We start from the raw sequence: 16000 nt of genomic DNA on the forward strand, positions 1-16000 counted from the left end.
TCAGTGCCGTGTACGGGAAGGTAGAAGTGTGCAGGTTAACTATGTGGTTTAAAGGCGAGTACCAAATTAAAGGAGAGTACCAAAATACTGTCGCTTTATGCGACAGACATAGTTTGGTTCTTCCGGCATTATGCGAGGGAAGGTGTACATAATTCCTTGAAGTTGGAAGCATGTTCTCAATACGTACTATAAGTGCTTGATCTGTGTAGGTGAATTACCGTCCTTGTAAATGGACATTACGAGGGTAAATTTAAAGAACCTCACATTGGTGAAAAACATGGCCACGTTAAATGTATTGTACCGCGAAATCATAAGCCTTGGCAAATAATTGTTGTGCCCTCTCTCTATTTTTTCCTATCTTGATGCGTCGTGCTCAGCCGTTATGCTTTTTTAGTTATATGCGTTATCTTAAAGCACTGTTTTCTTTTCTTTTGACACATTATAGTAAAAGAGTTTTTTTTATATGAACTACACATCAGTTCTTAGTTAACGGCTGCCCCGTCGTCCTCTACTGTGATTTTCTTTTTATTTAAATGCCTTGTTACGGCAGGCATCCCTAACCACATTTTTTTCGTTTGCCTATACAGCAAAAGGTGTAACCTCGGACTCTTAGTATGGAAAACCGGGTGTAGCGAGTGACGATAAAACGTGTCGTTACCAAACATGAAATCTCTGCTTTTGTTTTTGACTACAATCTGACCGCAGTGATTGGATGTGTAAACTATAATCCCGTATTCGCAGTGGGTGTAAAAAGATATGAAATGAAAAATTTTTGCCTTTCCAAGTTTAGCAAACAACGTCCGCTACTCGCATTCACGGGAAGTGAATCATTTCCTGAGGATTAAAAGTTTAACCTAATTTCTGCGGTTTTACGCGAGTTAACCATGATCAGATTATGAGCCACGCCGTAGTGGGAGACTGCGGATCAACCTTGGCCAAGCGGGTTCCATACATTGCACCCAATATAGAGTACATGGGCGATATTTTTCTTTTTTTTTTGCACTTCGGCTACATCGAAATGCGGCCACCGTGGCAGGGATTTGATGCCGCGACATGGTGCTTAGTGGCGCAACACCATAGCCTACTCAGTAACAATAGCACCAGTACCAATGTTGCTAATTAGTACCAATGTTGCTAACTGCAATCAGTACCAATGTTGCTAACTGCTCAGTTGCCATAGCCTAGTCAACACCAATGCTCCGTATGCGCTGTGGTGGCGCTAAAGCATCACACTGGGCACTGCATGAGCATTGACAGTGCCGTGATGTCACAGATCTATAGTCACAATCACCATCGACAGCAGAGCAAAGGCCCCTCCCATACTACTCCAATTACCCCGGTCATGTACTAATTGTAGCCACATTGTCCCTGCAGACTTCTTAATCTCATCAGCCCACTTAACTTTCTGCCGGCCCTTGCTACGTGTCCCTTCCCTTGGAGTCCAGTCCGTAACCCTTGATGACCATCGGTTATCTTCCCTCCTCATTACATGTCCTGCCCATGCCCGTTTCTTTTTCTTGACTTCAACGCTCTGTAAAGGCGCTTGATTTGCCCGCTTGACAGGGGTATGACTTTCCGTTTTGCTTCATTATTTCCTCGAGTGACGGCTCGCCATGACGCTGGCAGATCTCCGGAACCATATATACCCGCGATATGGGTTACATAAATGTGGAAAATAATGCGAAACTGCGTCCATAATCAAACCCTGAAATAACCGTTAAACACATAGGCAATATGCCTTTCACCTGTTACCTCGTCTGGTTTTTCCCAATTGTACAGCACGTTTCGCGCAAAATGAGCAATTGGAAACAAGAGTCGCAAGGTGTTGAGAAACTAAGTCATCTACCTAGGGAGAGAGCCAAGGCAACAGCCAAACAGGAAGGAAAAGTGAAAATTAACAAATGTAACCATTATTCTTGAGAATATGTATGTATCAACATCTTTTTACTTAAAAAGCAAGTAGGCAAAACACCGCCGAAAGTGCAGAACAATTCCGTGTGTTTTGAATGACGCATCAACAATTATGAGTCGAACCACCTGACGTATAGCCACTTCTTTGCTGTGCTTATGCGCGTGTTTTTCTAACTTATCGCGGTGGGCGCAGCGCGTCTAGAACCGCAGCGTACCCGCCGTGGTTGCTCACTGGCTATGGTGTTGGGCTGCTGAGCACGAGGTCGCGGGATCGAATCGCGGCCACGGCGGCCGCATTTCGACGGGGGCGAAATGCGAAAACACCCGTGTGCTTAGATTTAGGTGCACGTTAGAGAACCCCAGGTGGTCAAAATTTCTGGAGTCCTCCACTACGGCGTGCCTCATAATCAGAAAGTGGTTTTGGCGCGTAAAACCCCAAATATTAGAACCGCAGCGTCGTGCGCGCTATGCGGTTGCGCGGGACTGGCGGCCGCGTATCGTTACTCAACTTTCCAAATGACAATACGCAAGTTTTGGCGCTTGAGAGAGCAGTAAACGAAGGATCGAAAAGAACTGGGATTGTTCGGCAAATATATGTTTCTCTATTATTCATCCAGAGCTACTTCAATAAACGCTACTATAGTCGGACAAAACTTAAGCCTGCTTTGAAGCCCTGTCCATGCTCTCATAACTGCCAATCACTGTTCCTCCGCGAGGCTGCAAATAATTCGTACTTCAAATTTTCGTGTTACCCAAGTAAGGCGGTAACCACAGAACAAAGATTATTACCACGTAATTTTGTACGTTTTCTTTCGCCTATTATAGCGGTATGGCGTAAGCCTAATTTGTTATTGAACTGAAGTAGAATGGTTGCTTCGCTACAAATATATAGTCTCAATTTTCACTTCAATTGGCAGTGAAGTTTCATGAGTAAAACGGGCTAAGCAGTTAAATGAACTGTACCATAGACTTTTCAAGAGTGAAATGCTCAGACTACATGCACCTTGTACATGTCTGTTGAACGGCTCATTGCTTCCGCCGATGAACAGACACTTCAACAACAGTGGACACTCCGAATTTTTCAAGAGTGTGACGCCATTTTGAAAAGGCCGTATAACGATGATTTTGTTTGCTTCTCTGATTGACTGGCAGAACAACACAACTCCGAGCGGTCCGTGTGCCTTGGTTGCTAACTGCTGTTTTTTTAAAGTTGTACTCTACTACTGGAATTTTTGGAGAAATATGGGAGAGACCTTTGCCCTGCAGTGGGCGTAACCAGGCTGATGATGATGATGACTGGAATTTTTCATTTTACATTTTCGCTTGTTTACTTGTTCTTGGCAGCGTTCTCCCCGCCCTTCTTTCCTGCGCGAGTCCATTTGATGTGGTTCCTTGTTTGGCAATTAAAGAAGAGTTGTATCTCGCAGGCCTAACTGTGAGATGCGACCTATTTCATTTCTCTTTGGTGGGTTTACGCGTCTTTATGGCGAATGGTGGACGTTATTCATATTTGTACTAGTAAAGGTACCCCCCCCCCCCTCATTTGCATGGAAAGGTTACCTTGGATCTGTGCATAATACATAATACTTCGGGACCAAGTAGTGATTACAAAACTATAGATAGTCCCGGAATGGTCAACCAATGCCCGTGCGTCGAAGTGCGTATATACTTCAGTTCGTGGGCTTGGAGCCGCTTTCTTCATTGCACAAAACATGCCGAGCTCTCTCAACTATCTTTGATTACCCGCGTATAGCATCAATCGACTTCCATCCAACGCTTGGAAATATTCTACTCTCATCACATGGGTAAGCCTGTGATTGTGGGTGCAGAATGCTTTCACGTGCAATCAAGCCCGCTAATTATGAGTCATGTGCACGGTTACACGACAAAATTGCTGAAGAATTCTCACTGATCCACGGGGCGCTTATCACTGATTATACTTGTTAAACCAGCGAATACCATTGTTACACGCAAGAGATTCACCCATGCGTAGTTTCCCCTATTCAAAATTTACGCTGTGTGCGATGCCAGCTTGGCTTTGAAGCTTTCAGAAGGGGGGTGCAATGTTCACCATACCTGTCGGCCATGGTGTTCTCGTAGGACGTGGAGGCCCCAAATTTGCTGCTCATTTCCATGAGGTCTTTGAAGAGCTGATCGGAGCGCCCCTTGTCCTTGGCCAGCTCCGGTGTAGACGCAAAGGTGGCGTACGTCAGCTTGAAGTGGCCCAGGATTCGCTTCGTCATCCTGTGCCGCTTCAGCATCTCAAGTGTGGTTATGAACTCCTTGTCCAAGCTGAAGGTGACAGCGGGCGACTCTCTGGCGTTGTTGCTGACACTCACCTGCACGTGACACCATCGGCGAGAAATGTTGAAGCGACGATGAATAGCGATAATAATTTAGGCTAATTTAGAATAATAGGAATTATGATAATTTAGGCTCAATTAGCCAATAGACGACTTACAAAATTGCGATAGTGCGCTTTTCTTTTCAAGCCTTTATGGCAGACTTCTACGTGAGGAATTACATTGAAACAATTAATTGGAATCCATTACATTTCTCGCTAATTTTGCAAATTAGCGAATACTTCGTTTAATTGATAACGTTCGCGGTTCCCGTATAAATTTAACAGCGAAGCTGTATGTAGCGACAATGTGGTGGTGGTCGATGTCCGCCTACACGGATCGCGTCGAAACAAAAAAAAAAGAAAAAATTTCGTCTCCAGTTTCTCGCGAATGCTTTCTGGCTCTCAATCTAATCTAAGTATCTCGAAAAAATTCAACAGATATTGGCCGCTCAGACAAATCTATCATTGCGCTGTTTCATTTATTTGTCCTAAAGAAGTTAGTTCACAGTGAAGTTGTAAACGCTGGAGAGTTCCGGTCTGCTGGCAATACATAGCCGACTATGCAGGGTGTATGGTTGTAAGAAATGGCTGTAACTCTTGTTTTATGGAAACAATCGCGAAACAAATTATATGAAAATTAGCCGCTAAGAAGACTCTTACAACGCGCAGGAGCTTCATCTGCTTTTTTCTAATCGCGTAGTTCACAGTGAAGTTGTAAATATTGTGCAATTCGCGTTTTTTCATCAATACACGGACTTCTACGGTAAGGAAACGGACAGCCCCGTCTTTGTATGCTAGAATAAAACTCAAGCCCTTGCAAGTTTAATTCAGGCAATTATGTAAGAATTACGCCCAATCGCTAATTACAAACAAACATATTCTTTCGTGCACTCCTTTGGGCTGCGCTCCAGTCAACGTATATCGTAGCTCGCATCGAGGATCAGTTTAACGGCCACCTGCGTCCTATGCACACTGTTGACACGAGTGGGCGTTGTTTGTTCTGGTCGCGTCATAGTCGCTTAGGCGACCTTATAATATATGTGTACAAATATACAGACACACGCTGATGCGTCGATTGAGGCAAAACGTACCACAGCTTCGCTGCTCGATCGTCCTTCTTCGCAGAGTGAAAGCGCTGATGAGTTTTTTCTCTTTTTTTTCAGTAATCAATTACATGTAACCGGTTACTGTATCGACGGGACAAGCTGTAACAGGCGCTGCAGCTTTCAGAACCTGAATTAGGCGGGAACTGCACCAGAACACCAGAGATCGCGCCATGCGTCAGCATCGAGGATACTTCAGACAAAACCCCGGTGCTCAGTAGTTATATCCTCGCCTTTACGCTGCACCTGATGTTGGCCGACGAATGGAACCGGTACATTGCAATGTTTCTTTCATCAATGGCCACTTATCGCGTTATTCCTAGGATGATTTTTTTGTAACTTTGGATTGGCCATGCCACCTTCTCCAAGCATCTGCAACAAGGAGGCGCCGAGCTTCATAGTGGCCGCAGACGCGGAGGAACCGTACACGTTAGCCAGATGCTGATAAGCTAGAACACTGCCTTACGTCCCATCACGCATATAATGTCTTCACCAAAAATAGAGAGAAAAAAAACGCGGGAAGATGAACGCATCAATCCTGAAAAGGAATTGCTAGTGAAGATGAGCATTGTGTGAATATTTGCAGAAGAATATCTGCAGAGGTACTGCAAGTGCCAGGCCAGTTGGTTCCGCTTGTGGTATCTGTTTAGGGTTCATTTATGTTCGCAGAAGTAACGAATTGCTTTCGACTATACCCCTCCGTTACTGTCGTGGGGTAGTAATTCGCAAACCCCCACTGTGCGGTTATCCTTGTGTGACGTTACCGGTGGTGAGGAGAGCGTTTTCGCATTCTTCTCTCTTGACAGCTAGCGTTTCGCGGCGCTGTTTTCCATTATGGCTTCGCCTACAACGCCCCCCCCCCCCCCCGCCCCCCATATTTTTGAGGCTATCACTTTCCTTTAAACCTTACTCTACGCATCGTCATATCCTACTCCTCCTCCCCCATATATATTGGGGGAGAGTGAACTACGTGTAAATAACACGTTGCGTAGGAAATCAGTTCCTCTTGGGATGAGGACAGTAGTCTGTGTCAAAAGGCTGGTTAAGCTGCATGCTTTGTTGTACAAGTGGTAAAAGCAAAAAGCAGATCACCAGCGATGAAAGACCTAAATTATAAGACAGTAAACGTAGGTAAAGAACCTGAACGTTTCTAGTGACCCGCGACTTGCAGCAGTGATTCGCAGTGATGAATTCCGCCTCTTGTCAGCTGTCAAACCGCATTTGACGAAGACATCAAACCGCATTAGTCGAAGATTACCTAAAAAATGGAGAAGCAGCTAGCGAACGAAAAGGTTGGCTGAGACCTCACAGTAAATATGTCGCCTAGCTTTGGTCTCGTCTTTTGATTCCCACCATAGTTAAATATGCATCACCAAGCGACGCAAAATTCAACTATTATAATGTCAATAGCGTTTTAATCTTTCCGTGCAAGCCAATCTGCGCGTATCCATTTGTTCTTTAAGTAAATAGGTGTTGGCATGGGAACAGAAAATGATATATGCAGGATACCAGTGCCCTCGAGAGAAGTGATTGTACCAGGCTGGACTATCGTGATATGAAGCCGTAGGCTTACCTTTAATTTTTTTTTCAATTTTTCTGGGTTACCCAAGCTTCTCGAATTCCTTCATTCATCGCGTGAATAAACGGGGACACGACCACGAGGAGTGATGTATGCAACGAGCCGGTACTTTCGAGAGAAGAGATTCATCCTGGCAAAACCTACATTGTAGTGGCCTATAGGCTCACCTTTTTTTCATTTTTCCGTGCAAGCCAATCTGCTCCTGTCTGTTTATCCATCGCGTAGCCATGCATCGTCAGGTGCACGGGAACTGATGTACACAAGCACCGAATCAGCGCTCTAGATATAACTGGTTGGACCTGGCTAAGCCGATATTGTAAGGGGCGATAGGCTCACATTTTAGAGCGAAGCTTTCAGCCTGCAGTTGGTCGGGATTTTCCTTTGCAACGTGCTCCCACAAAAAATTCCGCCAATACCGCAGGCAGTGCAAAGAAGCGCGAAGCGCAATGTGTGCGGCTCATCCAAGAGGTAGCACATGATGTCATCAGGTGACACCATCTCTTGACGATGACGTCACTGCGTGACGTCACGTATGCTGTGATGAAATCATCAGGCGATATCGTCACGTGACGATGCCATTTGTACCTAATGTAACGTTTGACGTGAGGGTCATCGCGCCACGTCGTCATGTCAGTCTGTCGTGATGACGTAATCACGTTACGTCATCACGTGAAACGTCAACTCACCACCGGATGTTAACGCCCAGTGTTTCACTTCATGGGCCATATAATGCTATCGAATTTATAGATGCCCCCATCCGCTGTTGTAGAGGCGGTTTTCCACAGCTTCGCGGGACATTCGCTTTCGCAGGGCCGGGATGGCGGGTCGACTTTTTTTGTAGAGCATTTTTGTTTTCCCGCTTGGCTTGCCTCGCGGCACAACGTCCGCACGGAACCAGAAATATAAATATGTAGGCCCGTTTCATAGAAAAACTGCAATAGTGACTTAAAGATGTGTTGTCCATAATCCATCTTTCGTTCTGTTCAGCTTGAGCTCTGTTCGTTCAATTTCACAGCTTTCCGTATGCGTTTCCGTATACCGCCATACCTCTATGCGAATGAGGACAGTCGTGTGCAGTTTCGCCGACATGTAGAAGATCCCGTCGATGAGACTGGCCGAAGGATCCACGTGGTCGGGCCACACGATGCCGCCTTTTTTTAGAGCCTCCCTCACCTCCTGGACGCTGCTGCCGCGCATTACGCTCTCGCAAACCTGCAAATAGGCGGCCGCTTTCTGCAGCGGCGACTGCCCCTGATCCGGCACACTCATATTCCGCAGCCTGGTCGTTACATTATTGAAAGAGTCGCGCCGGATACGGTGCACCGTGCTGATGTCGTTCTTGAGCCGACTCATCTGCAAACGTAGGAGGTAAGAAAAAAAACCTCAGTGCCCTTCCACTCTGTGAAGAACGATGACACGCGGAGCTGTGTATATGTGGGCTCCTTAATGGCGAAAGGCGCCTTCGCCGTGGGCAGGTCCAGCATTGCACTATCTTCGGTATCGGCCCCCGTATGGGGAGTGCTTAACGCCTGCGTCACCTCCGCCGCGAGTCGGCCCGGCATTGCACTAATTTCGGTATCGGCCCACGTATGGGGAGTGCTTAACGCCTGCGTCACCTCCGCCGCGAGTCGGCCCGGCATTGCACTAATTTCGGTATCGGCCCACGTATGGGGAGTGCTTAACGCCTGCGTTACCTCCGCCGCGAGTCGGCCCGGCATTGCCTTAATTTCGTTGTCTCGCCTACATGCTATGAGTGCTTAACGCCTGCGTCACCTCTGCCGTGGCTCATCCCAGTATTGCACTATCTTCTGGACCTGCCCACGTATGGAGTTTTGTGTCCACACCCGGAAACGATTCCGGGTGAACTAGCCATAAAGACCTTGGCTGTAAAATCGCTTTAATGTAATGAAATAAAAGGAATACACAGCCAAGCTAATTCTTTGCTTGGGTCGCCCGCAAAAAGAAGAAAAAGAAAGAAATGTAAGCCTATGGGCACGTTACTACGTTATCCCAGCAAGCTACAATCACTTGAGTCGAAGGTACTGGATTTAGGCGTATATAATATTCTGGTCCGCGTGCCGACGCCATCCTAACATAACATACCCTATTATCAATAATTATTTATTATTAACTAATTATTTAATGGTGAATACGAACACGGGAGCAGTTTTCAACATTGCCCGAAGGTCGAGGCATTGACTGCTGCATGCGGAGGCCTAGCGTTGCGCTTGAATTCATCAGACGCTGTTCTAACTATACACGGGTACGACACGTTGGCGCCACGTCACACGCATGGATGCCACTGCTGGACGGCAGGAACAACGCCCTCACCGCTACCAGGCATCACAAAACGCGGGCAAGGCAGGGACTGCATTGGCACTGCAGGTGTCGCACATCGATGGCGCACGAGATGAGAGCAACAGAAAGCGGTAGGCTTAATTGAGCGCCCAGTGAAAAAGAAATATTAGATAACGTTCGTTTCACGTTTGCCAGAACATATACGCGTGCCAGCAGCGGAAGACAGAAAGTTGGCCTTCCTCTGCCGTCGAGGCGACCGATCGTAGCGTTGACGGTACGTTCGATTCGCTTCGTCGTCTTTGCATGCAAACGCACCTTGCGTCTCTGAAGACTAACACTCTGCGCGCGACCACCCCGTGTACCTTCACCGGACAGCACGACAACTGCGACAGCGCGGAGGACGCCCATGGTGTGGATGCACACCGAGCGTCCGTGTAATTGCTATCGCAACCAAACCGCGCCCGCCTTGTTCTTTACGTGTGCCTCTGCATGTCCGTGCAATTCGTGCACTGCTCATCCCCATGCTTACGAAAGTTTGTTGCTTCGTACATACTGGTGAGGAGAACCCATACCTCGATGCTGCAGATGTGTTGGTAGTAGTTGTCGCACGGCCTGTTTCTCTCGTCGATGGCGTTGGTTAAGAGGGCCGCATACTCGGCGCACGCCGCAGTCGGGCACCCCGAACTGTGCGCGGAAGGTTGAGCGCCGTAACGCCAGGCCAACGTCAAGGCGACGCCCAGGAGGACAGTGAGAGCGACCGCGACAGCTGCGCCGATGACGAGGCAGGCACGGAAGGTTCGTTGGCGCTCACGGCGATGGGCCTCTTCCACCGGATCGTGGATGCCCAGCGCCGACAGGTCGACCTGCGGCGAGCGCGGCGGCCAGTCTGTCGTGACTCACGGGGCACGAATTCAGAGCGAGATTTTTACACTGTCTTCGAAATCACGAGCGTGCCGTCTGCCATCCTCATAGGCTGTTTTTATGGCCTGGAAACAGAAGTCTAGGTTCTCGGCTGTCCCAGTGTGCGCATATACAGGTACACTGTGAGGAACCACTTTAGCAGGAACCATTTACAGGTGATTCCTGCTGCGATTCCCTTCACGTAGCTCAAGCGCTGGCCCCTAACAGCCAAGACGTAGAAACGTCGCTAGCTGTCCTGTGTTTGTGGATAGCGTACATTGTTTTATATTTCTCTAAGCTGCTACGACTACCGCAATGTTTGAGCGAAAAGGTGTGTTTTCGACGTCATTTCACTACATTATTGGGGCTGCTTTAGAATATCCAAAATAGCTGCGCGGATGGTTGCATGTGCATTCCGATATGGCCGTGACCAAGAAGGAAAAGTGGCGTAATATATAGTAGGTTCGTGCTGTGGTCAGGAGACACTTCGCATTGCCGTTACTGCAGTTATGGCGAATTAGGAAGTCACGCTTCATTTCGACGAGGCCTGGTGGAAGAAGGTCGGGTGAGAGAAAGTTCTTTGTGCACGAGGAATGCTCGAATATGTCTGGTAGATATTTTTTTCTTGTAGAAATGTCACGGTCGAGTAAACTTTCAATGTTTGCCTCTATATGTTCATCTTTCTTTCGTGCCAGGAACTTATTCTACGGATTTTTTCTTGTAATACTTATCAACCTAATGTGCATTAGTGTTCCTCTTTGGGTCCCTCTATACATCTTCGAGCGTTCACTTTAACTGACAGCAGCTTGTGCCATTTCATATTGGATATGTCACGGTCTCTGGCCTGTAGTTCGACCGTTGCTTGCACCTAATTGGTGTAAGCTCTGGTATATAAAAAAAAACATGCTCCTTACGTACTGCTTTGTGGCTTGCCTACCCAGCCACGGCCGCTGGATATATATTTTAAAAAAAAATGTGCGGCCTGCCGCATGCAACGAAAACGTTGTTATTCGCCGCAACGCCACAAGCTGGGGTCTGCATTCTGAGATCAGTATAAAAAATGCGTCACGCACGCCCGTTGAACGTCGTCGGCGACGCGTTCCATTCCCGGCAGTTATCGCCATTCGGTCCAGCCAAGCGGCCGAGAATGCAACTACGGCAGGCCGCAGCTTTGTTTTTTCGTGATCCAGCGTTGCTTATACTACACTCAGCATTTTGTCACGCTGTGGTGTGCGACTTGTCTACCGGACCTTGCTTATTAATGCGAGAGCAATAATCAGCACCGTTGTCAGATGGGAACAGAACTTGGCACCCGGAGGCACCGCGTCCCAGAGCTTACATGTACTCGTCAACCCAAACCATCATTCGATACATTGACCCCGGTGCTCCCCTTCAACCCGGGCTGACTGGGCGCGGGCACTTAGTTCGGGCCAACGGTCCTTCCCAGACAAGGGGCTCTTGTGGTGCAGCACAACTGAGGAACTGCACTCCACACGCAAACAGCCATGTCGGTCTAACAGGGCACAAGCCTGGTCTACCCCCGCATTGCCAAAGGTACGATCTGTCCATGCACAGGGCAAACTGGAAGCTCATTACGGCCGGTTCCCTCGACGCTAGGCGAGCTACGTTCATGTACGGCCTGGCGCGAGGATGCCTTCCGTTGAGTTACCGACGCCTCACAGCCATCCCGGCTCGTGGAGTGTGCCCCTATTGTGGCGGTCGTGAGGACTCGGCTCATATTTTTACTTAGTGTTTGGTTAAGGCAGCCCTTCTCCAAAGGACTGCTAGTCTCTTTAAGCTCCCAGGCGTTCCTGATGAGACAGTTCGATTTTTGCACCCTTTGCCCAATAAAGCGATCAACAAGTTCGTGCTTGTTCTCGCCGAGTGCTCATACCAAGTTCGGTTGGCATGCTGTGATGCAGTTTTCGGGCATCGGGCGCCGGGCCTTCAAGAAGTGCTTGCGAAAGCACGGAACGAAGTCTGGTTCCATCTCACCAGGGAGCAGCACCGCTTGGGCAAGAAGAAGTTTCTCGAAGTGGGGCTCGTCCTGCCGTGATTTTTGATGAGTTAAGTGGAAAGCTATCCGTTAAGTTATGATGCATGCTCCTAAGGTCGCTCGACTCGGCCGTGTGTGCCAGTCGATCTACGGGGTTTTGTTTGGCTCAGTGATAGAGTTTCGCACTACATTACCTAGAGGGAAATCTGGCGCTGCTGCGCTGTGGTATGCATGGGAATGCCGGTATATTGTGGATTCGGATTGGCATCGTTCTCGTAGAGACAGGACACCTTGAAGACGCGCTTGGCAAGTACCGGTCCGTCTGTCACAATGATTAATTTTCTACTAGAGCAGCTCGTGAAAAGCTGTTTTAGCTTTATTATTACGCGAAAACATGTTTTGTTTAACTATGAGAACTTGTTATTGTGTGTACGACTACATGTTACGTAAAAAGTATCACCGGGCCGCTAAAGTTGGAGGACACACGACAAGGTTCGCGCTCGCTTTGAAACAGTTGGTCGTCTGTTCTTGCTTTTCTTCGCTTGGTCATGCATCGTGGGTGAGTAAAGATGTAATATGCGTGAATGGAAACATTTTATGAAGATTTTACTTTGAGAACGCGATATCTGCGTAGACATATCCACGTTTTAGACGAAGCCTCTTGCAACACCAGCCAACACGAGCCTCGCAGACACGTATACCGTCATTCCCATGAGGGCACGGTGCCCCCTCAAGAAACTCCCATAGACGGTGGTGCCAGATTACCCTCTAGGTATTATAGTGAGAAACTCTATGGGCTCAGTGGAACCCAGGGGAGGAAACGGTGGTGGCGCACCCTCGTGTGGTTGCACTGCCCCGCGGATGGCTTTGGTTGTAACCGCGGTTGTATGCCTTGACCTCTTTTGCGTCAAGGCAGTCCGAGCCTTAATACGCAAGCAGGTAATAAGCATGGTTATAAGCGAGAGCGCATTGGCCAAGCGAATTTCAAACCACGCATACACAAAACAGACAAGCCCTCCATGTGGCACAGGGAAATTACGGAACTAATTGAAATTCTCAGGATAAAACATGTAGAAAAAGTATAACTTAGACACAACTACACAGACGCGATAGAGACGGATTGTAATTCGAATATACGTGAAAACATAATTATGTTACGCGGAAACTCAAACACAAACTCCTGTTAACGCGGAGCGTTTTCCAGCTGCTGTTTGAGGTCTGTCTTATAGTCGCGGATAACTTTTCTTGGCTATGAAACGAAGGCTACGGAAACTAAGCGCACCTCTTTTACTGCTGCTAGAAGAAGTCCCGCAGTTTTGCTGACGTTTTCTTACTTGGGAAATTGAAAACAATTATTTTCGTTTTGTACAGCACCTAGTTTGAAACGATGCGTGACCTTAACCAGTCAGCTATTGGTATTTTATTGTATCTTTATATTGCTCTTTCGAGTTTTGACACACCCGAAACCATTTCACGTTTTGCACATTCACCAAACGCGAAATGGCAAATGTGTCTTCTGGTGAGTGTTTGTTGCCTGCTGTCCCGTCAATAAACTCCCCTGAGAGGCCGTTCACCAATTTCGCCAAAAAAAAAAGACCGTTGGAGCACACCAATAAAAGCTGCGGCCGCGCGCGACCATGCGAGTTGGGGCCAAGCTTTTCCTCCGGCTGTCGTGACGTCACGTCACGTGGTTGCGCTAAAAGTCAATGGTGGCTGCCCGGCCACGCCCAAGGGCTGAACTGAGTGATTGCAATATGCAACGCATAAAAAAAAGAATGTTTGCAGCTCCTGCGCGGAAACCAAGCGAGCCCATGTGGAAATCGCAAACTTCGACATCTAGGTACAAACGAGTGAGCAAGCGAGCTGACTGTTGCACCCACGCTCTACCAACGCCAGCGTCGGTTGCGCGTCCAAGCACTAACCGACGCCATACGGCTGCGTGGGAGCTCGGACGCAGGCTGCGATGTTCACTGTGCACAACTTGGTACATATCGGATGTGAATAAACATTGATTCACGCCGAGTTAACTGCATCTGCCCTCACTGAAGTGGTTGTGCGGGATTGGCGAAACCGAAACCGGGGGCGAGTTCGCCCGGACTACACTGCATACGAATGCACTCTTGCAGAAGCTCCGCCCCCGTAGGTTTCGCTTCATGGCCAAGAAAAGTTGTCCGAGAGCATAGCAGGAGCGACGCAGCCCCTTGGTTCCTTGCATATCATAAACAAAAGAACCATAAAGCTCGCCTTCGTGCACAGCGCTCACCGTCAGCTTTTTCCGGTGCACATTACGGTTACATAAGCTGCAGTTGCCGGGAAGCGTGAGAAGCTTCATGGGGTCTTTGATCGCTATCGTGTTGCACTCTTAAAGGCGAAACATCCTCCAGATTTTTCCACTCAGCTTTCGTGACGTCACTCTCAGCCGGGTGCACGTCGACCATTGTTTACTCCACTCACGTCTATTGTTACTTAAGGGTCCATTGCTTGTCCTTAAAGGGTTCCGTGGCGGAACCGTTACTCTTTTATGACGTGCCGGAATATGGGCCGTCTCTGAAGCATCGCTTACCCCACTCAGTCTTTCGGTCGCTCGCCGCCCGTGCTTGGAGTGCTTAGACTTGGTCTTTTTACCATCCGTGGTAGCGGCGGTGGTGCCGACGGTGGTCGTTGTGGGATGGTCCTTTGTTTTGGCGGGAGCCCCACCCGGCGACGTGAAGCGTGGTCGTGCAGCCAAGGACGGCTTCCTCACGGACCTAGCGAGTGAAGGTCGAGAACGCGAGGCCGCCAGGGACTTTTTCGAACGCTTCTTGTGGGTCTTGCCGAGCTCGTCCGACATGGCGTCTTCTCGGTTCTCGCGCTACTTCTTCTTCGTCCTCTACCCTTGCTTGCTTGCTGGTTATGCCATGCCGCTCGTCCACCACGAGGAATCGGCCGAGAAGCCGGCGCTTGATGATGACGATGGTTTTATAACAAACCTTACTAAATTGAAATCACGAGCCATTCCACTCTGTCAAGGTAGATGCGAAACAGCTTCGCTGGTGGCATCTACCTTGACAGGACAAAAAGGCGACCAAGAACTTCTAAGAAAGGTACGAACACATCTATTGCTTTGATCGGTGGTTATCGCGACGGAAGGTACGCACCCACATTTATTTCGACATAGTCTGCGTTCATTCGTGTTATACATTCCTTATACACATTCGTGTTTTCATTTCGCGATATATTGGGGAAAGACCTTGAGGCTTAAGTCACCGCACCGACTGGCAGTAGGCCAGCACCGTCAGCGCCTTCACGGATGGAGGGCCGGTGTGAGAACGCCGATATGATGGCGTTGGGATATTAACTGTGAGCGTAGCGTTGACGCGACGCGAAGAAGAACATTAGAGGTTAGCGCGCCCTCTTTGTCGTCCTTTCTTGTCCCTGAGCGCTCTTGTCACAGTAACTGTGACACACACCGTGCTGAGGGATCGACTCCGGGTTAGTCCGGACCCCCTGGAGTTCTTCGAGATGTATGCAATGTTTAAAAAATACGAGTGTGCTTGCACTGCGCTCTTACGTGAACACGGTAGTCGCTACCGCGATTCGGAGCTGTGAATTTGAATGGCGGAGGTATTCGTGAGAAGATGCCTATTATTACTAATATTATCTCATACCTGTCATTTCTAGAGCCTGTTTTGATTGCGCACTCACACCTTCTTTCTTTCTATGAGCATTCAAATCAATGGTCAATGAAATCTTCGAACCCCGTTGGCTGTCTATCGCGAACTAACCCAGAGGAACTAATTTGGCACGTCCATTTTAATGCCCTTCGGTTTAAATGCCCATTGAAAAATGCGTGCGTAATTATCGTACATAGTCTAGTAGAAATTGTACCA

General features: G+C 48.2%; 1 protein-coding gene across 1 annotated transcript in view; it reads right to left on the reverse strand.

The window, feature by feature from the left end:
* Positions 1-14982, reverse strand: part of LOC139061038 (uncharacterized) — a 29779-nt gene extending 14797 nt beyond the window's left edge. The window contains exons 1-4 of the mRNA XM_070540473.1: positions 14695-14982; positions 9808-10098; positions 7985-8290; positions 3988-4250 (exon numbers count right to left, since the gene is read on the reverse strand). Of these exons, the coding sequence (XP_070396574.1) occupies positions 3988-4250; positions 7985-8290; positions 9808-10098; positions 14695-14961 (1127 nt within the window). The 5' untranslated portion in view covers positions 14962-14982. The remainder of the gene's footprint in view (positions 1-3987; positions 4251-7984; positions 8291-9807; positions 10099-14694) is intronic.
* Between the last annotated feature and the right edge of the window lie 1018 nt (positions 14983-16000).

The sequence above is a fragment of the Dermacentor albipictus genome, chromosome 6, assembly GCF_038994185.2.
Source record: "Dermacentor albipictus isolate Rhodes 1998 colony chromosome 6, USDA_Dalb.pri_finalv2, whole genome shotgun sequence".
Lineage (NCBI taxonomy): Eukaryota > Metazoa > Arthropoda > Arachnida > Ixodida > Ixodidae > Dermacentor > Dermacentor albipictus.